Genomic DNA, 27,189 nt, shown 5'->3' with positions numbered 1-27,189 from the left:
GTTTCCCTAGCTTGTTTACTCCGTAGCATTAAAAAGAAAAAAAAAGGATAAGACAAAAAATAAAGAAGAACCGTATCAAAAGCGCAGAATCAATCAGCGCTCGTCACGACTAAACGCTCTTATGCAGATAAGTCATTTTCAGGCGACGAGCGGGTACGGTTTATCGAGGACAGTGATAACGCCGGCGGGACAACATTGTGGCGAAGTTGGATGCCCAGGGATAGCTTTTAATTATTTTATTTTTGTTTTGTTCACGTCATCACTGCGTCACCGCGGGAAGTTTGAAAAATTTAAGGCCAGTACGCCACGTGGTTGCACTCACGCGAACTAAACCCTCTTGTCCAGAAAAGCTGGATACGTTCGCTATATTTAGAAGAGAGTCCCAACGTCAGAATTGCAGTGAGCCAACCGTGATAAACACTCGACAATTTCCTAAATGTATTTGCACGCACACTTGTTACGACGTGTGAATGCCCTTCCACCAGGCGGTTTTTTCACCAGATCACATCGCCCTTTCCTCGAATGCATTCTTTTGTCCTTGGCATACGTATATTCGCAGCGTTCACATCACTTTCTCTGCGGGCGGTGGTGCCCTTTTGCGCAAGTCCGCATCCGTAGTCGCATGCGAGTTTCGTGCACGCCGACTTGATCTCGGAGCCCCGTGACTGAGGAAGCGCGCGTAATAGCCGCTAGCGACAGAGGCCAGGTGTGCCGCTCCCACAAGGCGCGTAACGAAGGGGGCAAGCACTGGAGAGCACGGTGTAGCCTAGCCAGGCCATCAGGCCTCGCTGGCGGCCTTGTTGGACCTCCGCGAGAGGGAGCGCACGAACTTTGGCGTGATGCGCTGCAGCAGCGCGGCATTGCTGTAAGTCGGGCTGATGGGCAGGTACGAGAAAGCGGCGTTCGCCAGGCGAGCCCGCAGGAACGGCAAGTCGTAGCAGTCCTTGGTCGAGTCCGCGGCACCGCCAGCGCTCCCGACGTTGCCGTGGTGGCCTCCGGAGGCCAGGCCCCGCTCTTCGGGTGTGCCTGCAAACGAGTAACCCGACCCTCGCGGTTAAGACCGCGTGTACAGGAACAACCCTGTTAGGTAACGACCCAGCGCGTGTACAGCTGTGAGGGGCTTAGAAAGCGAGAGAGGGATATAAAATTGCATATTTATGATTTGAAGGATACAGTGGACGAGGACGAAGAAGGACTTAACGGACACACGTGCTTGTCCACGTTCCGCGTATGCCTGAGCTCGTGAATATAAACACTAATTCATCTTGCGTTGCAGTCGAATCATTTGAAACAGCTGACATTGCCGCTATAGACGGCGACGGAGAATGTCCTCTACAAAACATATATACGCTACAAACGTCCGCTCAAGACGTCAACGTTAACGTACCGAGCGAATTAGCGAACTGCTAAGATATGACGGGGATGTGTAGGGTGATGGTGATGTGCGGGCAAAGTTGGAGGTGTGTGGAGCAATTATGCGCGCTGTGGCAAATAATTTTTTAATAAACTAAAATAAAATAAAATTCTGGCGATTTACGTGCCAGAACTACGATCAGATGTTGAATCGCACCTTATAGTGGGGGACTCTGGCATAATTTTGGCATCCTGCACCTATATAAATCTAAGTACCACGGGCGTTTTTGCATTTCGCCGCCCATCGAAATGCGGCCGCCGTGGCCGGTTGCAAGCCCGGGACATCAAGTTCACCAGCGCCACGCCTTATACCCACTAAGCTGCCGTGGCACGTGTTAATTTTTTTCTTCTAATAATTGCCGTTTGGAGGTTTATATGGCATTCAGCTGTGAGTGGTTTGGGAACTGTCGAGTGTATCAAGATGAAATTTAGCAGGAACAACGCGTGTTTTAAGAGGAAGAAATTGCTGTTTAGTGTACGTTGCATGGGGCTAACCTTCGGAAGCCATGCTTTCAGGGCGACAAAAATATTGCCGTTTGCGAACTGCTTGCCACATTAAAATGAAACGTCGCAAGAAATAAATGCGCAGTGGCACAAATCACTTACAAAATCTTAAACTTGGAGGCATATTAGAGACGGCGTAGGAAATCGCGAAAATGCCCCTTGGAGTCTTTAAAATGCTCATTTGAGAAGTGAATTAAATTTTAGGATTGTTGCTGTAAACAAACCAGTCAATGTTTCTGCTTTAGACGAATACTGATGAATCGACTGACGAATAAAAAAAAGTAATAACCGGATAGAAAAAAAACTTGAAAAAATAAAGAAAGCAATCGAGGACTCACTAAGCGGTGTTCTCGGGAGCAAACATATAGTGAAAGCAGACACCATCAGTTTATTAATGAACTCGTTAGGCCGTAGCAGAGTCCTCTGGCCGTAGCTAAGCATGCATCCGATGCACTCGCGTCACTGGATAGTTCGGCTTTTACAGCGACTGCTCCCGGTGATGCGATGGTTCCGTGCTCAATCTCTGGACCAGAATAGCAGCGAAAATGTTTGCTGCATCTCGGAGCTATTATTTCGGGAAACCCTTTTGCAGCAGTTTTGTGATGTATTCCGGGGCAGAGGGCGAGGTAAATTTTTTATCCATCTAAAAATACGTCGGACGAATGCCGTCAATTAGTCGAGAAGGACGAGGAACATACCATGTGATTTGCGAAACGATATGCCGCATGCAACCGGTCCAGCACTTGAAACGGAAATAGTGCCATTCACCTGACAGGAGCACCAATTTACAAAGAAACGCCGTACAGTTTTCTTGAAAAGAAAGCTTCATTGCTAAAGAAAAATGAAAGATCGTAGGGGTTCGAGGATCAAACCCGAGCTTCTCCGGGGTGGTCGCTATACCATCTGAGATAACCAGGAGGGCAACAGATGGACATCTGAGTTAATCAACTAATCGAAAGTACTGGTTTTGTTCTGAGAAACCAGAATTGATTTCCGTTCCTTTGTAGCTTCGTGCTACTGGCAAGTGGATCTTTTTTCTTTTCTTGAAACTGCCTATACCTAGCGGATTTCCGCAGAAATGATTTGATGTATTCGGTGTCCAGGACACGAAGCTACGAAACACGGCGTCGAATGTGCGTCCAGGTTGCGGAAGCGCATTTGAGGGGGTCCTGACATCCACATTCCCTTCCTCGAAAGTAACTGAACAACCAAGTGAGACACTCGTGTCACGGACGTCTTTGCAGGCACCCGCCGTGGTTGCTCAGTGGCTATGGTGTTGGGCTGCTGAGCACGAGGTCGCGGGATCGAATCCCGGCCACGGCGGCCGCATTTCGATGGGGGCGAAATGCGAAAACACCCGTGTGCTTAGATTTAGGTGCATGTTAAAGAACCCCAGGTGGTCGAAAATTCCGGAGTCCTCCACTACGGCGTGCCTCATAATCAGAAAGTGGTTTTGGCACGTAAAACCCCAAATATTATTATTATTAGTCTTTGCAGGTATGTTAGCAAGGGCAGCTGACACACCCGCTGTGATTTGCGGATCAGCAACTATAAGGTGGAAGTTTTTGCGCAATAAAATGTTGAATTGATGCGCGTTTAATGCAGAAGTTTAGGAAGGTGCGCCGTTTCGAAGGGGCTAATTTCGCTGCGAAACCACCGCAAATGCACTATTTTACAATTCGTGTGGCCCATTACAGGACTTTCGTGAAACTTCGTTATTCGTTGGAAATGTTGATTCGTTGGAAATGTTGAAGACTGCGTGTTATGTAACGATTGCTTTCATTTGCTATTGCTTCTGCCTATTCTCGATGGCTCGCGCAATGCCTCGACGCCGCCGTCACCGCCGAGATCGGCAACTCGGCGGCACGGATAACACGAAGCGGATACAATCAGTCGTAAAGAACCTTTAGATGACGAGACCCCAGCTTTGGTCTTTCCTGCAGTACGTAAATAATTAAATACTGATTCCTTGAAAGCTTGCTTGAATCGATTTTTCTGATAAAAGGAAAAGACTGTGCTATAGAACGTACGAGCTGCGAGAAAAAGGCTCCCTCTGGAGCACATTGAAAATTGAACCCGTATAGGAATGAATGCGTGCTTCTTCTAACACGTTCTTTGAGGCAAACTGAAGGTCAGGAAGAAAAATGTCCGGTGGTGCCACGTGGGTGTGTACGAATAGCTGTCGTATGGTGTATACGGGCGAGCTTTTCGACAGCCTTGCTCAAAACACCAGCCTTTTCGGGAGCGAGATTTTAGTCCTATCGCCCCCGCGCACATTTTTGTTGACCGAGATTGACGGCGAGGGGACAGAACATTTCCTTACGCATACCTTGGTGCTGGAATATATTTGCGCGCCGCTTAAATCATGAGCTTCTTTTCGAATAGGGGATTGACGTCAAAGCAGGAAACGCCCGTTTGCATTTGCAGTTGAATGCTTTGTTTAGCTTCCTATCCGTTTTTTGAAATAAAGGCCGGGAGTGATGTTTACGGTAAAGCAACCATAGGGCAGCAGAGCAAGAATTTCCTATGGCTTAAGAGCTGTTTATCCTGGGAAAGGCGCTACAACAAGCGTATTATTACGATATCGTCGAGCGATGCTCAAGAAGCGAGCCGCCACGAGAACGACGATGAAGTTGGTCGGTGCGCTTGGCGCGAGCGAGTGTCGGCCTGGCTGCCTGGCTCCAGTGTAAATAGCCTGTAAATGGCGTCTTCTGTCTGTGTCTCCCCACACGCAACATTCTGGTGGAGGTCAGCGATCCCCGTCCTCACCACGGAACTCAAAAGTGGTCGGCACACCGAGCTTGTCACCATGCCTCCCGGTGACGCGCCCACCTCTGCAACGGATTCGGCTTGTCCCACTACTCCAATCGTCACGGTCGCCCCACATCGCGACCCAGGTATGTTCTCTGGCCTGGAGGGACAGGATATTGACGACTGGATCAAACTCTATGAACACGCCAGTGCTAATAACAGGTGGGACCCAACGATTATGCTCGCCAATGTCATCTTTTATCTCGGCGGCACCCCACGCGTGTGGCACCAAACGCATGACGACGAGATAAGCAGTTGGGACAATTTCAAAGAGAAGCTACGGGAACTGTTCGGCGACACCATTGGGCGCAAGGCTGCCGCGAGAAAGGCTCTTGCGTCTCGTGTTCAGTCGTCTACGGAGCCGTACGTTTCCTACATCCTCGACGTCGTGGCTCTTTGCTGCAAAGCTGACGATGCTATGTCCGAAGCCGATAAAGTGTCACATGTTCTAAAAGGCATCGCCGACGACGCTTTCAATTTGCTTGTTTTCGGCAACGTCTCGACTATCGACGCCATCATCAAAGAATGCCGTCGTCTTGAACAAGCTAAGAGCCGCCGTATCACACACCACATCACGAGCCTACCCAACACTGCTGCTACGTCGACATGTGAGGGTCGACCACGTCAGAGCACCACCTGTGACGACGTCACCCGTATTCTTCGCCGCGAACTCGAGGCCACCTGTTCGCCAGCTTTCTTTACGACGCCTCCCTATCCGCCAGCAACCACCATTGCGATGATCCAGGCCGTCGTCCGACAGGAATTTCAGAACATGGGTCTGAACTCCGTGTGTTCCACGTCTCAACCCAGCGTTCCTCAGTTCTCTAGCGGCCCTCCTCGTCCTCGACAGTCCTTTTCCGCCACATCTCGCCGCAACCCGTCCGATTGGCGTACCCCTGATGACCGGCCGATCTGCTTCCACTGCTCTCGCATCGGCCACGTTGCTCGTCACTGTCCCAACCGATGGCCACCACCTCCTCGAACATACACCGCCGCTTATTCCCGCACCTTTGGACCTTCCGTTAACTATACCACCCGCCATGAATCCACTGCCGCTGATGCTCCTACTCCGAACCTTCGGTACAGCCGCTGGCCCTCACCTCAACGCCATCAGTCTCTTCGCCCCAACCCCGTCGCTTCTCTTCGCCGCCTATCGCCTCCCGGATCCAGCCGGAAAACTAGGCACTGCAGCTTCTGGAGGTGAAGCTGCGTTGTCGACCCTGCCATCAAATCCTCTGCTCATGTTACCCACGAACCGAAACCTTCTTGACGTTGACGTTGACGGCTATCCTGTCACGGCACTCATCGATACAGGAGCACATCTTTCAATTATTAGTGCTGCCTTCCGACGACGACTGAACAAGCTCCTCAGCCCAGCGTCGGCACGCGTCGTCCGCGTTGCGGATGGCGGTACTGTGCCTATCATCGGCATGTGTACGGCACGCGTCAGCATCGCCGGCCGCCACACTCTTGTCCTCTCCACCGTAATTGCTCATTGCCCCCACGACCTCATTCTCGGCCTCGATTTTCTCTCCGCACATTCTGCTCTTATCAACTGCTCTTCCAGTACCCTTAGCCTTGAGTTGCCGATGCTCGCAGAATCTTCTGACGCACCCCACTGCCATTTACGTCCCACCGGCTTTCTTCGCCTGCAGCCAAAGTCAATAGCCTACAATGAACACTTGTCTTTCCCACCAGTTCCTGATGGCGAGTACCTCGTCACTTTTCTGCCCGACATTCCAATAAGGTATGACGTTACAGTGCCTCACAATATACTTAATATTACTGGGAACCGCATTCGCATACCTGTCTGTAACTTTGGATTGACAAAGCGAATTCTACCGCAAGGTATTTGCCTTGCCACCGTTGATTGTCTCGGCGACCAATACGTGGCACCATTATCGACCGATGGTTCTCGCGAGCTTAGCAGGCCCCTCGCGCCAGCCTCGGGTGCCGATCCCAATATAAAGAAAATGGTTGTGACGGACCTGTCCTCGGCGCAGGCTGAAGAGCTTCGCCAAGTATTATCGTCCTACCGGGATATTTTCGACATCGACGATCGCCCTTTAGGCCAGAGGCTCGCGGTCAAGCATCGGATTCTTACTGGCGATGCCACGTCTATTCACCGACGACCGTATCGAGTTTCTGCGGCGGAACGCCGAGTAATTCAAAACGAACTGAACAAAATGCTCGATAAAAACATCATTGAGCCTTCTTCGAGTCCCTGGGCATCACCTGTGGTTAAGAAGAAGGACGACACGTGGCGCTTCTGTGTAGACTACCGTCATCTGAACAACATTACTAAGAAGGACGTCTACCCGCTCCCACGTATAGACGACGCCTTTGATTGCCTGCACGGTTCCAACTATTTCTCGTCTATTGATCTTCGTTCGGGAGACTGGCAGATTACTGTTGACGATATGGACAGAAAAACCGCGTTCGTCACACCTAATGGCCGATACCAATATAAAGTAATGCTGTTTGGATTATGCAACGCCCCTGCCACCTTCGAGCGTATGATGGACTCCTTGCTCCAAGGTTTCAAATGGTCCACATGCCTCTGCTACCTCGACGACGTCATCGTCTTCTCGCCAACGTTCGACACTCACCTTGAACATCTCACAACTATACTTGATGTATTTCGAAAGCCGAAGCTGCAACTTAACTCGTCAAAATGTCGTTTTGGCCACCGGCAAATTACTCTTCTGGGCCATCTCGTTGACGCTTCCGGAGTACAGCCTGATCCCGACAAAACTCGCGCTGTCAGAGAGTTTCCGGTTCCGAAGACAGCCGCAGACGCTCGAAGTTTTATAGGGCTATGCTCGTACTTTCGTCGTTTTGTTCCAGATTTGGCGACAATTGCTAGACCTCTAACTAGCCTTTTGAAGAAAGGCGTACAATTCTCGTGGGGCACTGGAGAGGCCGCCGCCTTCTCTCGTCTCGTCACTCTTCTAACCTCACCACCCATTCTCGCCCACTTCGACCTTGATGCCCCTACAGAATTCCGTACAGTTGCCAGCGGTCATGGCGTAGGTGCCGTCTTAGCCCAGCGTCAGCGTGGCCAGGATCGCGTTATTGCTTATGCAAGCCGCCTCGTAGCGCAATCGGAGCGCAACTATTCCATTACGGAAGGAGAATGCCTTGCTGTTGTCTGGGCGGTTGCGAAGTTCCGTCCTCACCTTTACGGTCGCCCTTTCTTTGTAGTCACTTACTATCATGCTCTCTGCTGGCTCTCTTAGCTAAAAGATCCTACAGGACGGCTTGGTCGATGGGCTTTGAGGCTACAAGAATTTTCATATTCCGTGGTGTACAAGTCTGGCCGCCTGCACCAAGACGCTGACAGCTTGTCACGTTACCCTGTTGACGACTCTGACTCCTCTAGTGTTGCCAGTGCTTCTTGCGTATTCTCTGTATCACAGCTGCTTCTGTTTGCCGACGAGCAACGCCGTGACGCCTACATCAGAGCACACATCGACCGTTTTGAGCACTCTCCGGCCGATGCTACTCTACGCCTCTTCGTCCTCCGCGACGGTACTCTGTGCCGTCGTAACCTTCATCTGAGTTCCTACTGCTCTGAGTTCCTACTTGTAATACCTAACCACCTCCGCTCCGCCGTTCTAGAAGAGCTCCACGACGCACCAACGGCAGGACATCTCGGCGTATCTCGAACCTATGACCGTGTACGGCGCCGCTTGTGAAGTTTTCCAACGACGCAAGAAGCCTTCCCAGCTCACCGCTGGTTACCTGCAGCCGCTCGACATCCCTGCCGAGCCCTTTCATCGTGTCGGCTTAGACCTTCTCGGCCCATTTCCGGAATCTACATCAGGGAACAAGTGGGTTGCAGTCGCGGCGGACTATGCGACACGCTACGCCGTAACCCGTGCTCTTCCGACCAGTTGCGCAACTGATGTTGCGGACTTCCTCCTACATGATGTTATTTTGATGCATGGTGCTCCGCGTCAATTGCTAACAGACCATGGCCGTACGTTTTTGGCCAAAGTCATCGACGACATCATGCGTGCCTGCTCAGTACGGCGTAAATTTACCACCTCCTACCATCCCCAAACGAACGGCCTCACTGAGCGCTTGAACCGCACCCTTACAGACATGCTATCCAAATACGTTTCCGACGACCCCCGTGACTGGCATCCGGCTCTACCTTACATTACCTTCGCATACCACTCTTCCCGTCTCGAAACTGCTGGCTTTTCCCCGTTTTACCTCTTGTATGGCCGCGAACTAACGCTACCACTGGACACTGTGATGCCGTCCGCCACAGTTTCAACTAGCGATTATGCCCGTGATGCAATCGCCCATGCTGACCATGCTCGCCAACTTGCGCGCGCTCGTCTACAAGTGTCTCAAGACAAGCAGAAGCAACGCGACGACCTCCGTCACCGTGATGTCCATTTTGTGTCCGGCAGCCTCGTGTTGCTTTGGTCACCGTCGCGTAAAATTGGCCTATGTGAAAAACTCCTTTCTTGTTACACAGGCCCATATCGCGTGCTCCGCAAAGTGGCCGATGTCACCTATGAAATCGTTCTAGCCACGCCCACTACGTCCGCCGCTGTGACAACCAGTGACATTGTCCACGTCGCCTGACTCAAGCCCTACAACTCTCCACGCACCTTGGATATTTAACAGCACCGTGATGGTGCTTTTGCCGCCGGGGGGTAGTATTACGATATGATCGAGCGATGCTCAAGAAACGAGCCGCCACGAGAACGACGATGAAGTTGGTCGGTATTGGGGGCGTTTATTTTTATTTATTTATTTACTTTACAATACCGTACAGAGCACTCATTGGGCATTGTCTTCAGGAGAGATACAGAGAGAAAGCCAGAAAAATAAAGAAAGAAAGGTGTGAGTGTTGGACAGGCTAGAGCAGGCACGAGTCCCGTTGACTATACTGCACATGGATAAATGGTAATGCAATGACAGAGTTCAGAGTAGCGACAGTAGGCGCGCACACAGGGGCGTGCAGAATAGGCTAAGACATATTTAACCGTTCCACCGAAATCATTTCGATTGATTGATTAATTGTAAATATTATTGTTCTACCGAGCTGGGGTGCCCGCCTCTTAACCTACACGTAGGTAGGGGGGAGGACGAAGCAGTCCCCGCGCGTAGAGGACGGTGAGTCTTCACGGCCTCAACGGCCAGGCGGATTGCTCGACGCTGGTCGTCTTCAGCCTCGCTCTGGAGCAAGGCCTCCCAGGCTTCTCTACTGTCAATGTTTTCCTTGGCCCCTGGGGAGCCAGCACACTCCCATATTATATGGTCTAGCGTACCTTTTTGCTTACAAATTTTGCAGAGGGCGTCGTTATAGTCCCTCGTCTGCGTTAAGTAGATCCAATGTGGCGATGTATAATTGTTTCCCTGGAGGCGTCGCCAAATGCGAGCGTCCTCCAGAGAGAGACCGATGCGGAGGCGGAAACATTCTTCTTTCGGCTTTGTAGTGATCGACAATTTCCCTGTACGTGATCATGCTATCTTTTATCGCTGGAACTGGCTGCTCTAGAGCTGCCCGGTGGTAGAGTGCTCGGGCGAGCTCGTGAGCGGCTTCGCTGCCTGGGACTTCTTCATGGGCCGGTACCCAAATAAAAGTTATGTCCCTCCTGGGAGGGTTTTTGAGTAGAATGTGGAGGGCTTCTTCCGAGATTCTCGCTTAGTTAAAACTTCGGATAGCTAATTTGTTATCGCATAATATCACTCCCGCTTTTGTACACACACAAGCGAGCGCTACTGCAACCTCCTCGGCTGTACAGGCGTCCCTCGTGCACGTGGAGCACGCTATCTTAACGCACCCGTCGCCATCAACCACCGTCGATACCGCAGCCCCGTCTCTGCCGCAAGCGGCGTCCACGTACGCTACGTTCTGCGCCGGTGTGTTTTTAAGTATATTTACTAGAGCCTTAGCCCTGTGAGCTCTCCTCTCTTTGTTGTAGATAGGATGCATATTTTTAGGTAGGGGGGTGATTCGGAAGCGTTTACGCACGTCCAACGGAATGTCTTCCTTGTCAGTCGGGGCACCCTTGTCGCATTGAATTCCCACCCATTCCATGATTTTTCTCCCTGTTTTAGACTGGCCTAATCTTTCCAACTGAGACACTCGTACTGCCTCAGTGTGTTCAACTAGCGTGTTGTGAACCCCCATTTTGAGGAGGAGGTCTGTCGAGGTCAAGTCTGGGAGCCCTAGGGCTCTCTTAACGCTCTTCCTAATGATCGCGTCTATTTGATCCCTTTCTTCTCGTTTAAACACAAGATACGGTGTGGCATACGCTATACGGCTGGTAATGAAGGCTTGCATGAGTCTGAGGAGGCTGTTCTCTTTGAGGCCCCTGCCTTTGAGTGAAATTCTCGTAAAGATCCCCGTGACCTGCGCCGCGTATCCTTCTAGCTTTCTGATCGTCGTGAGGTTGCATCCATTTCTCTGGATATACATGCCCAGAATTCTTATTTCCTCCACCTTGGGAACCTCATTTCCGTTTACGAAAACAGTGATGGGTCTGGTGCTTCCAGCGTGTCCCCTTTGATGTTTTGGCTCAATGATTAACAGCTCCGATTTCTGTGGCGAGCACGCCAAGCCTCTGCTGGCCGCATACTCTTCCACCATATTCGCCACTATCTGTAGTTTAAGTTCGATGGCTGCGTCACTCCCACTGTTAACTAAGGTGTTGATATCATCCGCGTACATGCTAAATTTAATCGATTTAATCTTATTGAGTTCCGCCGGGAGACCCCTCATTGCTATATTGAATACGAAGGGTGAGAGCACCGACCCTTGCGGGGTTCCCTTGCTCCCAAGTGTGATGGGAGGGGATTTTACATCCAGAAATTTTATATTCGCCTCCCTCTGTGACAGAAAGTCTTTGACGTATGCATATACCCTGTATCCCACACCCACCTCTTCGAGGCCTACCAAGATAGCCTTATGGCTAACGTTGTCAAATGCCTTGGTGAGGTCGATACCTAGGATCGCCCTGGTGTCAGTTGAGTCGTATCGGTCTAGGATATCATGCTTAAGTCTGAGCATGACAACTTGTGTACTGAGCCCTGGCCGGAATCCAACCATTTCATGCGACCAGAGATCATTCTCCTCCATGTACCTGGTCCGTCTCATTTGAACAACATGCTCCATCAATTTCCCTACACACGAGGTGAGCGAGATTGGTCGCATGTTGTTCAAGCCGGGTACATTGCCTGGCTTGGGAATAAAGACTACGTCCGCCTGTTTCCATGTTTTTGGGAGTTCTCCTTTCTCCCACACCTGGTCCATGAATTTGGTTAATGCAATGATGGACTCATCGTCTAGATTCCTAAGAGCTGTGTTTGTTATCCCGTCCGGACCTGGGGCCGATCTCTTTCTGAGGTTATTAATCTCTGCTCTAACCTCTGTCGTGATGATGGGAGCATCGAGATCTGGATTGGGAGGTCCATCGTAGTCCCTAAACACCTCGCTTTCTGCTTTTCCAGGATATGTCTCTTGGAGCTCGCTAATGAGCTCGTCATCTGTGCCAACAAAGCCATGCCTCGCTCTCACCTGGTTTGTACTAGCTTGCATTTTTGATTTACTAGGGTCGATTAGATGTCTGAGAAGGCTCCATGTTTTGGAGATACTCATATTGGCTTCCATCTCATCGCACTTGCTGTACCAATTCTGCTCGTTGAGCTTAATCGTATATGTTTCTATTTCTTTGTTGAGTCTGGCTAGTTCGCACCGGATATTCCTGTTCCATCTTTGTGCCTTGAGTCTTTTCTCCAGGTTACTCTTTCTGCTCCACATTTCGAATAATTTCGAAACCAAGGCAGGGCTCCAGGTTACTCTTTCTGCTCCACATTTCGAATCATTTCGAAACCGAGGCAGGCCTGTGTGTGACGTACAGGACGACGACATGCTAATGGCATGATGGGATTTCGTACTGCGATGCACCGGAGCAGCAGTTCGACGCTTTTGCTATTGGCCTGGTCCAGGAGAGAGACCATTTTCTCTGGGCACTCCTATTGTTTCGCCCCTGCGGGAAAGCCTACCCTGCTTTCACGGAGGCGCCGAATCGATTCGCCGCTGATATCGCTCGGCGAAGGGAAGCGCCTTGTCCGGCTGGCTCACATTACGTTTTGCCCGACAGCCGCGAAGGAAAAGAAAACGCAATCGGTTTTGCACATTTTCATACGAAAACGCAGCCGTAGTTTTAGCATTTCGCCGCATTACGTTGCTTTCTGGCAGAGCTTAGGTACAATTTAAGACCTGCGAAACTTATGATAATTGCGAGGTTCCCAAAAAGATTCCGAGAAGCTTGTGCTCCGGGCTAAAGTATGTTGGTCGTTCCTGAAAAGGTAACAACTTTAAGCTATGCATTATTATATCTAATTTACGGCATGATGGCTGGGCGGGGTAAATGAGCAGCAAGAAGGCTATTTGCTTGTTGTTTCCTGCCTGTTTAAGGATAAGTAAAGAAAAACCGTACCCTGGTGTTGTGTTTTAACATTTGATTTGTTACAAACCCAGCTCGCAAGGACAACTACCAGCTTGAATACTAGTTTTCCTGGTGTGAATGGCTCACGCTTTCAGGATATAGCAGGCTAATTTACTAAAAATAAGATGAAAAAGAAAAGCACGAACAAAATTATAGGCGGCCCTGATCTTTGGCAGGTGTCTCGTAATGGTGCTCGCTGTTCTTAATGTTAACTTTAGGCGAACGCAACGCACGAACCGAACACGCAGGTAACTGTTTTCCAATAATTAGCCGGTTAAATATGAAGCCACCTTCTAGCGTGTGACGAAATTAGTGACATTACAACTTTCTCTTCCTACTTCCCTGTTTTCAGGAATTTCGCCAAAGTCGTGCTCAAGTGGTAGGTCTCTAAAGTCTACGATTCTGTGCTTTGGTGCGCGCTAATCACTGATTTCTATCTAATTCTAATTATTCCAGAGAATGCAGTAACTCAACTTGTAATTAAACTTATGCTCTTATATCATACCTATAATGAAACCCATGAATTCTGTACTGTACTCTTTTCTTTCTATTTTTCTAATTTATTTTGAATTTCGTCCCCTGTCGCCTCAGTGATCTCTAATTAATCCTAATTTTTCCCGACACTTCAGTAACTCCGCTTGTAACTTAGCTTATGCTCTGATATAATATCTGTAATGAGACCCATGCATTTTGTACCGTACTATATTTTTGCTATTTTTTTCTGGTTTATTTGGAACTTCCTTCCCGGTTGTATCAGGGGGCGAACCGCAAGTGCTGCGCGAGAACCAAGAGTGTCCCTCGATGCTCGTGAGACGAAAATATACGAAGGTGCTACAAAAATTATGTTTGCATGGGTGCACACCACAGAACACTCCTGGCACTTGAAAACAAGCTGAAATGGTTTAGCAGACTTTCCACGATGTTTCTTTAGGGAGTAAAATCTCTAACTTGCTGTTTTCGTGTCGTATTACTTAAGCTATATCGTACGAAGAAGCATAGTGTGTGTTTCAGGTATCACTTTGAAGAAGGGTTACGTTAGGAACGGCGCATATGTGTTCGTTGGTTTGGGCTAATGTTGAATAATGGTAGCAACAAAGGAAAAAATAGTGTCCTCACCCGGTATTGTGTTGTCGAGAAATATTCCCAAGAAGCCACCAACAAACATGCTTGTACTGAGGAGAATCACGATTGTCTGGTCCAGAACGTCATAGCCTGCAACGAGGACCAACAAACATTTGAGTTGACACATGAAGAGCAATTTTTTCAGGCATACAAATAAAATTATTGAGATGGCGACAAGTGAACCATTCATATTTTCTATAGTAATTTTGTAAGGACTTGAAAATAAGCTTCTTAGTTTGTTCTTTCAGAAGGTTTTTCAAACGCAGTTATCAGGGTATGTGATCATAGACCATCTATGTGACTATGCATTATTACCTTCCCATCCCGCCCCCAATATTTTTTTTTCGTTTTCGTTTTTATTGGTTGCATAGCTGTGGCGATTTTCTTAAGGATGCTTTCTCTTCCTTTTGTGACGCCTCTCGCTGGTCACATAACTTTTCTTAAGTAAAGAGTTCAAAAGTCATGCGTATAGTGGATGATTAGAACTCGCAGTAGTACGGGACCCAATTATTTTTTCTTTCTCTATTTGATGTCAAAGTCGAACGTAGTAACAGCAACGGATGCTGAAGGGACACTAAAGATAAACACTTAATATGCTTGGACCGTTAAATCGTCTTGTGAAACTGCATTGTCGCCAACTTTGCGGTAATTGGGTTGTTCACTAGAATAGCAAAGGAAGGCTGAAATGTCGTTTCTCAACATTCGCGCCGAAACCTGAGAGCCAGTACGTGGGTGTGACATAGCGAATGGCAAAGTATTTTCTCGTATTTGGGATGTTGTGGCGCTTTAAGAGCTGTCGAAATCTGCCGTGTTCACTCTTTGGCTCCTTTATGTATACAGCATTGTCCGCATGTGCGATAAAAAATTCGCTATATATATATATTATGATTTCGTGACGTGTTCGTGCCGAAGCTTATATAAGGCTTTCATTGTCACGTCTTTTGTCACGTCAGTGTATTTTTTTAGAACTGTTGAAGAGTAGTTTACTAATACAGGTCAACTCCGTAGTATCACTTTAAGTGGTACCTAACATCTTGCAGAGTGACTTGAAATTTCTGGAGCATTCATGACGACCACGTGTGGTGCATCATCCTGGATGGTAGATTGAAACGCAGCGCACTTGTCTTGAGGAATGTAGCCATGAGATGGCGTGATGGTTAAGCTCCAGATGGCTTGTTTTGTCTCCTCATAGATGGCGTCATCACTACTACAGGGCGATACCTCTTCTAATGCAAAAAGGGGTGAGGCGTGCAGATAGGACACAAGAGTAGAGAAGTGGACGACACGAACGCCGACTATCAACTGAAGGGAGCACTGAGGCGAAAAAAGAAAGAAGACACAAAACTAATTTGCGCAAACTGTGGAATGGTATCACCACATGTCAGTCGGGTACATGTGCCGGTCTACGTGAGAGATAACTGTTAAGGCACTTAATCTCTTTCTTATGTAAAGTAATCGAAGGCTGACTCACGCACGCACTTCCACCATTATAGATATGCCACGCCTCTACCATAAGACGCGTATCTTCATTCTTATGCCTGTACAATATCGCGCATTCATCTAACTCGGGCGTGCAGTTACAATCTTGGCAATGTAAAGAAAGATTAGAAGGCGATCCACCGGTTAACGACCTTTTATGATCCATTAGCCTCTGACTGATACACCGCCCCGTTTGCCCTACGTAGAACTGGCCACAGGTAAGGGGAGTTTTATAAACCACACCCACACGACAGTCAATAAAACTGTTGTTCGTATTGTGCTTTACTGGACAAACATCTGTTCTTTTTCGCCTTTTTCCTCTGCACGTCAGCGCATATCTTACCTAGCTCATTGGGAGCAGTGAGAGCAACATTAACATCATATCTACTTGCAACTTTTTAAGCCTGTGCGACACTGAATGAATCTACGCAATAGCCCCTACTTTTTTTTTGCTATTACTGCTCTCTGTTCTCACGTCCGTTCCCCTCGAAACCGACTTCTTTAGGCGTTCAGCCACAGTGGCCACTGCTACACTAGGATAACCTGCTTCTAATAGGCGCCGGACCTGCGCATTAAAACTGGCGCTCATTTTGTGCATGCAGGATCGGGTGAGAGAAGACTTAAGGCACGGCATGGCAATTCCACTTTTTAATACTTTGAAATGCTTGGAATGAAAGTTTAACAACGGCTTCGAAGATCTTGGGGAGTACTGCCAATAAACGTGTTTTTGTTCGAAGACCAAGGAAATGTCTAGAAAATGAATTACGCGTCGCTGAGGAAATTTCTTGGTAAACTTTAATCCTCCTCCATAAAGGTTAAATTGCTCACTTACTGAGGTAGCAGCGAAATCGAATTCTTCCCTATTGCAGAAAATTAGGTAATCATCAACGTAAAGAAATATCTTGACGAGGCAATCACCTAACACTTTCTCTAAGCTGCTGTCAACCTTACTCAGGTAAATATTGATAAGAATAGGGGCAACCTTTGAGCCAATTCTTCTTTCTTTTTTCGCCTCAGTGCTCCCTTCAGTTGATAGTCGGCGTCCGTGTTGTCCACTTCTCTACTTTTGTGTCCTGATTGCACGCCTCGCCCCTTTTTGCATAATGAATCCTTATCAAGTAGCTCAGCTTTCTGTCGTTCTAGCCTCTCCTAAATTGCGCTGCGGTGTTCAGGAGTAAGGTTGTATATCGAGAAAACAATATAGAAATCGCAATTTGCAGATATCGCTGCGGTCGCCCTGCACACTGCAAATAAATCTGGTGAGTTTTATATATACTGAGCCAGTTTAAACCCACAAAGAGATTAAGATGAAAGGCAGTGAGATAAAGAGAAAAGCCATAAATTAGACGGGTTTCCTGTTCAAATTGCACTCGCTAAAATTCCATCCTGAGCACTTTTGCGTTGAATTAGAGAGCACTCTTGCTCGAATAAAAAATAGCTATTAAATCGAAGCGAGAAGACGCACGTTCCCGCCAGGTATAGCGCTGCTTCGCGCGGCATTTGATGATACTGACACGTTTACTTAACTTTATCGGGCGACCACGTTTCGCCGCCTAACAAATGTTATCGCACAGCGCAGGAAGCGCCTGCATGTAAGAGAAGTTTCTGGAATGTTATCGATGGTTCCGTCCACTCTCTTTCACCGCAACTTGTGTAATCTTATTGCATCTATGCGCGACGCGAATAGTGTAGGACTTTGTGGAAGACACGCGGGTCCCAGCGGTTAATAAAAGCCGACGCGCTTGAGCCGCTGATCAGATTTTCGACGATCGCCTACCGTGTTCGCCGCTATCGTTGTGCTATATGTGTAGCCTGTTTTGTGGGCACAGGTTCGCCCAATAAAAGTTAGTTTTGTCGTTCACAGTATTGCTACTGTTTTCTTCAACGTCACCACCACGTGACAATACTGTTAATACTCTTTTCTGCTGCCTTCCAGAAATTTACCTTAATAGATTGTATCTTTGGGCGAGTCGATATGTCTTCTTGCGTTGCCCTGTTTTTCTCCAGCGCTGATATTTTGTTACCTTTATAAATTATTTTGTTGAAGTTGTTATGTTGGGATGCTCGAATCAAGATGCATAATCAATAGATTCCGCTCTGTGGTAGCAGAGAGTAGCGAATAATCGGCAGTTCTAGACAACGCCAATTCTTTTTTGCAATGCAATCTGCAAATAGTTTATAGGCTCCACTAGGCGCAGAATTCGACTGGCAACAAACGCGGAAAAAAGAAAAAAATTTGCGTGCCATTCAAAGGAACTCGCAGCGAGCTCAACATCTGCAGCTGTAATATTACGTCGCCCTTTGCAGCTGTCAAAAAAAAACTCTCTTATCTTGAGGACGGTTAAAAAAAAGTAAATCCGAATTACTTGCCAATCAAGTAACGCAGGATATTGCGCGCCCGTATTCACAAAACTTATCTTACTCAAATGCGCCTGGGATAGCCATCGCAAATGTAATAGCCACGTTTTCACGCCGGTTCCTATATTGAGTGACGGGCACCCGAACGCTGCCAATGGGAAAAATACTCTCACGTAAGAGTTTTATGTGTACGCGGCCTGATAGGAAGGTACTGCGTTTTCGAATTTATTATGAAATCACAGAAACAGCTGAACTTGATAGATCTTAAGGTTTAGGTTATTACTTCGTTTAATACAAGAACAAGACGCGATAAACTTCACGGGCTTCCGTGTGATGCTGCGTGTGACCTCTAGAGTCGATGGCGACGCGGAGTTTATGATGTCACTCCGGATGGGGTTATCGTCAGTGCTGCGTAAGGTTTCCTTTCGTATAGGAATGTCTGTTGGGTACCAAAGGCTCTGCAAGCATAGGCTCAGATTTTGTGGCTGCAAAATTGGTACAGCAGCTGTGCTTTTTATTAAAAGCTGAATACATTTTGTTCTGATGTGGGGATGATGGCTCTCATTTTTCTCTGCTTTGCAAGAACAGAAAGAGAACACTCGCGAGATACGTGCTCTACCTGTACTTGTCATGGTGCGACTCGGAATATTCGTTACTAAATAGTCCAATTTGTCATCCTAAGGTCCTGCTTACATTATAGCAAAAATAAACGAGAAAGTTGAGAAAAAATAAGAACAACACATAGTGCACGCACATCACACTACTACGTAAAAGTCAGTTGACGTCGTAAATGTATCATATAATATACCTGTTTTAACTGCATCCGGATTTTGACTCGTCCAGTGCGACACCATGAGGCCGAAGAATAGCGATGATCCTAGCACGAACAGGTTCCTGGAGGAGTTGAGGTCTACACACTGTGCACTTGACAGACCGACTGCGGCAATCATGGCGAACATGATGCAGAACACGCCGCCAATTATTGGGTCCGGAATGGTTGCGAACAGGGCGCCCATCTTGCCCACAACACCGAAGCCGATCATGAAGACAGCTGCCCACTGGACTACAGATCGACAGGCCACCTGCAACGTCACAGGCGAAAAAAAGTTTCCTAAAGCAGCCCTCAACTCCAGCAGTGTGCGAACAATATATTTTTTTTTCAGGCTGAATTGAATACAAATCGAAAAGCAGCAGAAGCGAATCGAATCGAATAACGAATACTTTTCAAATAGCTTTTGTGAATACTGTACAGACTTTTCACCATCAATACCAAACTATTTTCACATCCTGCCATTCACAACATTAGAAACTTTCTGCCGTTACACTGCACATTATAAAGCATTCTTCATTAAAGGTCCAAAAGCAGCCTTAGGAACAACTAAGCAATTTGTTCGCACCTCAGGGCTCCTCGGACCATACACGATTTTAATTCAACATTTATAAAGGTAGCCGCTCTGGGCCAATATAAGGTACGTGCATACCTTCGCAAGCAAACCAGAAATGCACGTCGTCTGCGGCGATGGCAGGGCAAAAGAAAGAAAAGAAATCACTTTTTCTCTAATTGGAATGGTCACGGCAGATGGTGCCCCTGTTGTATCGAGTATGTTACAATGAAACGTTTTCAGATTTAACCCACCGAGACGACACAAGCGCTGCATCTACAAGTAGTACCAAATAATACCTACTGCTGAATGACATTTCCAAACAACATTTTATTGTTGGTGATCATGCTTATCCGGAAACGGCTGGCTGTCTGAGCGGCGCAGCTTGCTCTGGCACGTTATGTCCCCCAGTGAATGGCATGAGTGTTATCGCATTTTTTGTTTCAATTCCATATCCGATCGTGCGCAGCCGACAGCGTCAAGTATTCAGAAACAATTCCATAAATACTAATATTTATGAATGGTGAGTACTAGATTCGAGGAAGATATCGAACAGTGACTATTCCATTCGAGGGCGAATACAAATAGGAGAGTATTCGATTCATTATTATATAGGTTCGAATATTCACACATCTACTCCATGCGTTCTACACATGATCACGTGAGCACGGGTAAAGCTCAGTCGTAATTGCTGCACTCGCTTAAATTTGAGGATGACTGTTATTCTGTACTTTGGCGTGAAACGTCCTTAAAATTTAAATTATGGGGTTTTACGTGCCAAAATCACTTTCTGATCATGAGGCACGCCGTAGTGGAGGACTCCGGAAATTTCGACCAGCCGGGGTTCTTTAACGTGCACCTAAATCTAAGTACACGGGTGTTTTCGCATTTCGCCCCCATCGAAATGCGGCCGCCGTGGCCGGGATGTCCTTAAAATCGTTCACAGGGAGTCACTGCATGGAATGAAAAAAATTACCGACGATTACGTTACTTCCTAATGCGAAATTTGAGCGCAGCAAATAAGCTGTTTCACCTTTTGGATAGATTGAGGCAAAGAAATCGAGCAACACATGTATGCGCTATCACATAATTTTTTTTTATTTTTCACACGTATTCCTTTAACAAAGACTCCACTAACAGTTCTTGACAGTCATGAAGGAAGCTTTGTGGTCGGAGAAATAGACTGATATATGTTCGACTTGGTACACCAATGCTTGATTCTCAAAGACGAGATCTATACAAGTGCCTCGCGAGGTTGTCACAGCCGTGGGGGAAGCAGAGGCTAAGCGCCGCCGCCGAGAAGACCCTGCCGTTCGCGCCGCCGAAGCGGAGGCTCATCGCCGCCGTCGAGAGCAACCAGCAGTAAGCGAGGCTGAAGCAGAAGCTCATCGCCGCCGCCGAGAAGACCCTGCAGTTCGCGCCGCCGAAGCGGAGGCTCATCGCCGCCGTCGAGAGCAACCAGCAGTAAGCGGAAGCGGAGGGGGGCGGCGTGTACACCCAGCGGCAAACGATGGGGGCAGAAGCGCGCGCAGCAAGCGGACAACACGATAAAGGGAGGAGGGAAGAGATAGCAGCGACTGACTGATGCCGCTGACGGCGATAGTGAGTCAACCCCAGCTATCCGCCACACAAGAACAGGGCGGGGGGGGACCCTTTCCTCCTCTTTCTGCATGGCGGCGACGGTGTTCTATGCAGTCACGTTATCTTGACTCTCTAGCGGCGTCAGCGGCATCCAGCGGTATCAGTCGGTCGCTGCTAGCGCTGGGGGGATGAAAGGGGGGCGGAGCTGGTTACGAGGCCGACGACGACGCCGACGACGACGACGACGCGAAACCCAGGAACGGACGCCAAAGAGCTGCGCTCTAAAAGAAGGGTATTGTATTATCACTTACATCTTTGCAACCGCACTACCAACGCGTCTTACTTGAGTATCATTGTGTAGAGGAAGGATGCCATTGCTCGATCATTCATGTGTCGCGTACACAGACGGCGCCGTTGTCGCACCACGGATGCAGCTTATCGCTCGGCGTTTAGAGTCGACCCGACCGAAAGTGGTCGCATTTGAGCGAGCTCACTCAGCCATAGTAGGAATAAGGCGCCAAACTGAAACCTGTGCTCATCGGGAATTATAAGGCCTACAAGTGCGCAATATTTTGCAGAAGTTTCACGCTTGCTCGGATATGGCGCCCCCGCGTTCGACACGCAGGATTCAGAAATATCGTCATGGGACTCGGGCAGCAAGACAGAGGGACATTTAATCACTTAGACCACGGCGCAACGTGTTCGTCTCCATATATAGAGCGCAATCGCCGGAAATTGAGGCCAATACAGGAGACCCAACACTCTGCACGAGCGCGGTGGCTCGAGTGGCGCAGGGCAGCCTCGGGCCCTACAAGTCATTTCTGTACGCTAGTGGCCACACCCCGAATGTAACACGTATAAGAGGTTTCGCGCACTGTGGCTGCGTCCCTGATACAGCCTCTGCCCGATATTTCTTTTTCTTGTTAAAGTGCAATGCACGCTCAAGTGGTGAATACAACAGTGACATCGTTTGGTTGTATAAGTTTCTTTCGCATCATGGCAACAACATAAGAACTAGCAGAGGAGAAAAAAAGTTTCACAAATATTGCAGAAGGAGAGGAGTCAGGAATTGTGAGGCTCATGTCATCGATGGCTTCATTAGACATCGAAAAATCATGTCCTGGCTCTCCTTGTAGTATGCTTTAATAACGTTGGGTTGGCTAACCATCGCATGCTTAGGACTTTTTCATGTCCAATGAAAAGGTATGTCGCTGACAGGGCGCGTAAGACCCGCGGAGCCCACCTTCGTAACGGCAATGATGCTGATGTTTGTGGAGTATGATGTGAGTCCGCATCCACCACCCCAGATGCCGGCCGCGATGCAGCCAAGGCCTTCCATCCAGATGCCGCGGTTGATGGCGTGCGTAGGCGGTACAGGCACTTGGGAGAGCCTTGCGCATGCGTAGTAGTCGCCCACGGATTCCACCACCGAGGAGAGGATGGCTGACAGCATGCCGAGAACCACGCCCACCGACACCCGGGGCATGCCGAATTGTCCTGCAGTGTAAAATGTTAATTTCTCAGCTTTCTTTAAGTGCACAAGGCTGAGGTATACCCGTCATTTGCGTACTTTTCTGGCGCCACTTTACGGTTCTCTGACCATCCGAACACGTCAACGCTCACACGCAATCCGGTCAGAGATGCCTAGGCGCTGTCTCTCCCATGTCCAGAGCTTTTGGAAACCCTAACGACTTCTTAAAATTGTGCAACTGTATTACGGTCTTCTGCTGGAACGCATCCCGGCCGTGCGAGATGCCACTTCCAGCGCGAATGGTGATGACAGTTAAAGTGTGGAAGGGAATTCCGGGGTTTTACGTGCTAAAACCACGATTTGACTATGAGGCTGGCCCTAGCGGGGAACTCCGGAATAATTTTGATCCCGAGGGGATCTTTAACCTGCCAGCAATGCACGAAACACGGGCGTTTTTGCATTTCGTCCCCATCTAAATGCGGCCGCCACGGCCGGGATTAGATCTCGCGACCTCGTGTTTAGCAGCACAACACCGCCGCCGCTAAGCCACCCCGGCGGGTAATTAAAGCGTCCATAGAAAGTTTATTGTCTAGCGTATGAAGAGAATTAGTGAAAAAATAAATGCCACACGCAGGAAGGAGGGAGGAACAAAAGCGCTACTTACAACAGTTTAGTAGCAGGAAGGGTTTTACACACTGTTGTGCCCGATGGCCCTACTGGACAAGAATGTTTCACCGCCAAACCGGCAGCTTTGAAATGCTGTTATGACCTCACCCTTACGCTCCGATCAGCGGCGTCCGGCGCCGTACCTCTCTCTCTCTCTCAGCGACCGAGAAAGACCTCTAGAGCGTGTTTTCTAGAGGGTGTTAGAAAGACCCGGTTGCGGATACAATAGCGCACCGCGCACTGGCGCTCTCCACGCTTCGACTCCGATCACGTTCCGAGAACTGGATTTCAACGAACTGCCAAATTCCTAGAAGGGTTGCCAGAGATGTCGCCGGTTGTCAGCACTCAACCTTGACATTTCTGCGACGTCGACTGGACCTCTACCTTTGAGAGGAGAAAATGTTCTCAGTTGAAGTGCGTGCTCGTGATTTATAATGTTCCCGGATTGGTGCGATCCTGGCCTCCGCATGGAGAAAGGAAAAAGGGGGATGGACCAATCGGGTTAGTTAAGCCTGCACACAGAAGAGCGCCAGAGTCTGTTCACTGAGTTCCTTCAAACATGTCAATACGTGTAGTTTTTCTTCCGTCCCTGAACATTTCCTGATGACTGCCCCGGCACAACACCAGCTCGACATCACATCGGCGACGAAACCCCAGTCCCAACAAAAGACACACACACACACACGCATATTTATTCAACTGTAGAATTATTCATCACCAACGATTAAACTAACAACGACATTCGTACACTAATTCATAAAGGAAAATGACTAGCCGCCAATGGTAGCCCAGTTCACAATTTCCACATGACGCTTGCAGTTCTCTACTCATTGAGGATGCGAAAGGCTTTCCTTTCGTAGAATTTATTTCACATTTCATCCTCTCAAAAAATTAGTTTCGGTGACGGAGACTGTGACAGCTGTCACCATAGCATCGCGCATGGGGCAGCATTAAAGCTAAGAAAGTGATTTTGAGCCTCCCACACCATTCACACACAAACCATTAGTGCTAACCAGGCACACAAAAGCATACACACATGCACATATACGGTCAGGGTGTCTACAAAGTTGACATTTCCAAATTCCCTGAGTTTCTTTGCAAAATTCCCTGAGTGATGAAGAACTATGTTTTGTGTCAAGACAGGATGAAACCATATCGCCCGATGCTGTCACTCTCTAGTAAGCATATGAAAAAAATTAAATAAAACGATCTAATCCAATTTGAATACTAAGGAGTAGTGTTTATGTTATTCAAGAAGAGAATAGAAGGGGGGGGGTAGTAAAATGCACAGCAAATAAAATGTCTTCGAAAAAAATTGCAAATGGAGTCGGACATTCTCAAATACGAATAAAAAGGAGATGCATACAGAAGCAAATATTTTCGAATCTGAACTATTTCTATCAACTGATAGCAAGCTCAGTGGTATGAGGCCCGAACTTTGTCACAATTGAGATTCTCTCTCAACAGCTCGTAAGGCATCCTCAACTGTCCTGACATATATGTCAGGACAGTTGATGTATACTCTCAGCCCACGCACACCACCTGAGTATTGTGTTTCACTGCTTTAAAGAACTTATTTTGGTTTGGATGAGGGACACCTGCATCTCGGCATCAGCCAACACTTTGTTTTTTGAGCTCAAGCTCCTTCAAAACGGCAGCAGCACGCTTCCTTTCCCGTTAATTCATGAATGCGTCGGTCCTTTCTGTTCTTGTCCTCCTTCCGCCACTCCTTCGCCCCATTGACCACTTAAATCATCTTCTTGGTTAGTTGCACAGCCCATGGCCAATTTTTCGAACTGCCTAGGGGCCGCGAGAACGTTCGAAAAATCGGCCAGTTGGAAAAAATAAATGCATGTCATTTACTGCCCTTAGGGGCTCAAACCGCTACAGGCACATTCGAAAACGCTTGAAGGCCTGTCGGTACACGTATTAGGCATATCGGTGCTTGTATTGTGACAGCCAATATCGGGTGAATGCGTGTATAATGAAGGAATACATACTGTGACCCGTGGCAATAGCCCCTTCCCATGCGTGTTATGCTTCACTGCAATACTTTTGCGTGTGGTTCACCAAGTTACATTTCTGTAGAAAGGCGAAGCTGACTTTCGGGAACCGCCATTATGCCACGCACCGTGCTTTCCAAGCTTCTCAGTCAATCGCGAGGACCACATAGGCGGAGTCCATGCCATTGCTGAGAGCAGCGAATTCTTTCAATAAAAAAACACAGCACCCAACGGCAAGGAGCTTCATAGCGAACGCCGAAGGAGCCGGGCCTTGCGTTGCCAAAGTGGTGGCTACGGCTGCCAGCGGATCTGCGTGCTAGAGCGCCGGTTCGAGGCGGCGAGGTGATCAAAATGGCAGCGGTGGCGGCTTGATTATTGTCGTTTCGGACCTGCGGTCACGGCAAAACGTCCGGAAAATTGGACAGCGAAGAGTTTTTGCGTCCGAAATTTCAGACGTTCTGATAGATTGACTCTATGGGGTGCGTGGTGGTGCTGCGAAGCCGTCCAAATTATCGGGAATCCGGGAAGTTGGCCATTGACTCTACACTGACAACTCCTCCATCCGACGACAGGGCGTCAAAGACGATTCATTACGATTCCTGTCTGTTACTCGAGCCAGCATTACCGCGACTTTCGACTCTTTCAATAAAATTACGGCTAATTTTCCCTGATAGAGGCACACGTTCCCTGAGTTTTCCCTGAGTTTTTCCAGACTACTGAATATCCCTGAGAATTCCCGGTTTTCCCGGTTTTCTCGGTTGGTAGACACCCTGATACGTATATATAGTCGAATGACTTCTGGTTAAAGCGACACTAAAAGGAAATATTAAATCGAAGTGGGCTGTTTAAATACCGTTCCACAAACGTCGGAACACTTGTTTCGTGCCAAGAAAATACTTAATTTACGGGAAAACTGCGTTTGAAGGGTTTGAAAAAGGTATTCTGAAGGGTCAGAATACCTTTTTCGAAATTTGATCTCTCGCCACCCAACTGGGGGAGTGGTTACGTTGCATACATCATCTCCACTCTTTGCTGCCGCGGGTAAGTAAAACGGCGCGCTAGAGACGGCGGTACCGAGCCAAGACAGAGCAGTGGATTCGCCGCTGTGGCTACTTTTTACCCCCTGGTGTTAACAGCGCAAAACGTAGAGGAGACACGAGACGAGAAGACGACACCACAAGTGCTGTTTTTCAACAACGTTAATCCGAAAGAAACACGGCTTCTTAAACCATTGCCCACACGTGCCTCAGACACGTGATCGCACATCATGATGCTTTTTAGTCAAGTAGTGTAGACCGTTCGGGCATCCCTCAATATCACATGGAAGTTGAATTCTCTGCTGCTTCCACTTTGTGCGAGTTTCATGAGCCAGCAAAATCAGCGCAGCACTACGCGATAACGAATCTACTGAAACGCAAAAGCGTGGGTGGCGCATAGTCGACCGAAAACGAAACCTTTCGACCACCCGCGTCGTTCTCAAGGATAATTTAAATGACTTATTTTTTCTAAAAATGAAATAGAACTGGAAAAGTAGCATTTTACCTCGTCTTGTAATACAATACAGACATGTTTTTTGCAACGAGCGGTTGAGTACTAGTGACAAAGTTTAACTGAGGAGTTCTTTCGCCATCAGGGAAGTACATGAATGTCCCAGGGGAGTCTCTAATTACGTCATGCATTTACCTCAATTTCTCGATTATTAAGGCTCTGTTCGCTATAATATTGACACCTTAGATATTCTCAAGCACTAATATATCACTTTAGCTTGACTTAATATTTGCCTTTAGTTTCCCTTTAGGGCCTCTGCAACAGCCTGCTAAATTTGGTGGATGAAAATGACAACGCAAGTTAAAATAGCCTATAAATATACCGGGTGTTTCTATGAAGACAAACTGATACTTAAATACAGCCCCTTTGAAATA

The 27,189-nt window shown here is 48.0% G+C and overlaps 1 protein-coding gene across 2 annotated transcripts in view; it reads right to left on the bottom strand.

Annotated features, from left to right (window-relative positions):
• Positions 1 to 413: 413 nt before the first annotated feature.
• The window catches only part of LOC142588605 (solute carrier family 23 member 1-like), a 139,361-nt gene continuing 112,585 nt past the window's right edge, over positions 414 to 27,189 (bottom strand). For both annotated transcript variants that reach the window (XM_075700446.1, XM_075700440.1), the window contains 4 exons: positions 22,371 to 22,624; positions 18,973 to 19,246; positions 14,322 to 14,417; positions 414 to 1,026 (listed from right to left, as the gene is read on the bottom strand). In XM_075700446.1, the coding sequence (XP_075556561.1) occupies positions 779 to 1,026; positions 14,322 to 14,417; positions 18,973 to 19,246; positions 22,371 to 22,624 (872 nt within the window). In that variant the 3' untranslated portion in view covers positions 414 to 778. The remainder of the gene's footprint in view (positions 1,027 to 14,321; positions 14,418 to 18,972; positions 19,247 to 22,370; positions 22,625 to 27,189) is intronic.

The sequence above is a fragment of the Dermacentor variabilis genome, chromosome 1, assembly GCF_050947875.1.
Source record: "Dermacentor variabilis isolate Ectoservices chromosome 1, ASM5094787v1, whole genome shotgun sequence".
Taxonomy (NCBI): domain Eukaryota; kingdom Metazoa; phylum Arthropoda; class Arachnida; order Ixodida; family Ixodidae; genus Dermacentor; species Dermacentor variabilis.
The sequence above is the reverse complement of the archived record's forward strand: the minus strand, read 5'-3'. Positions and strand labels throughout refer to the sequence as shown.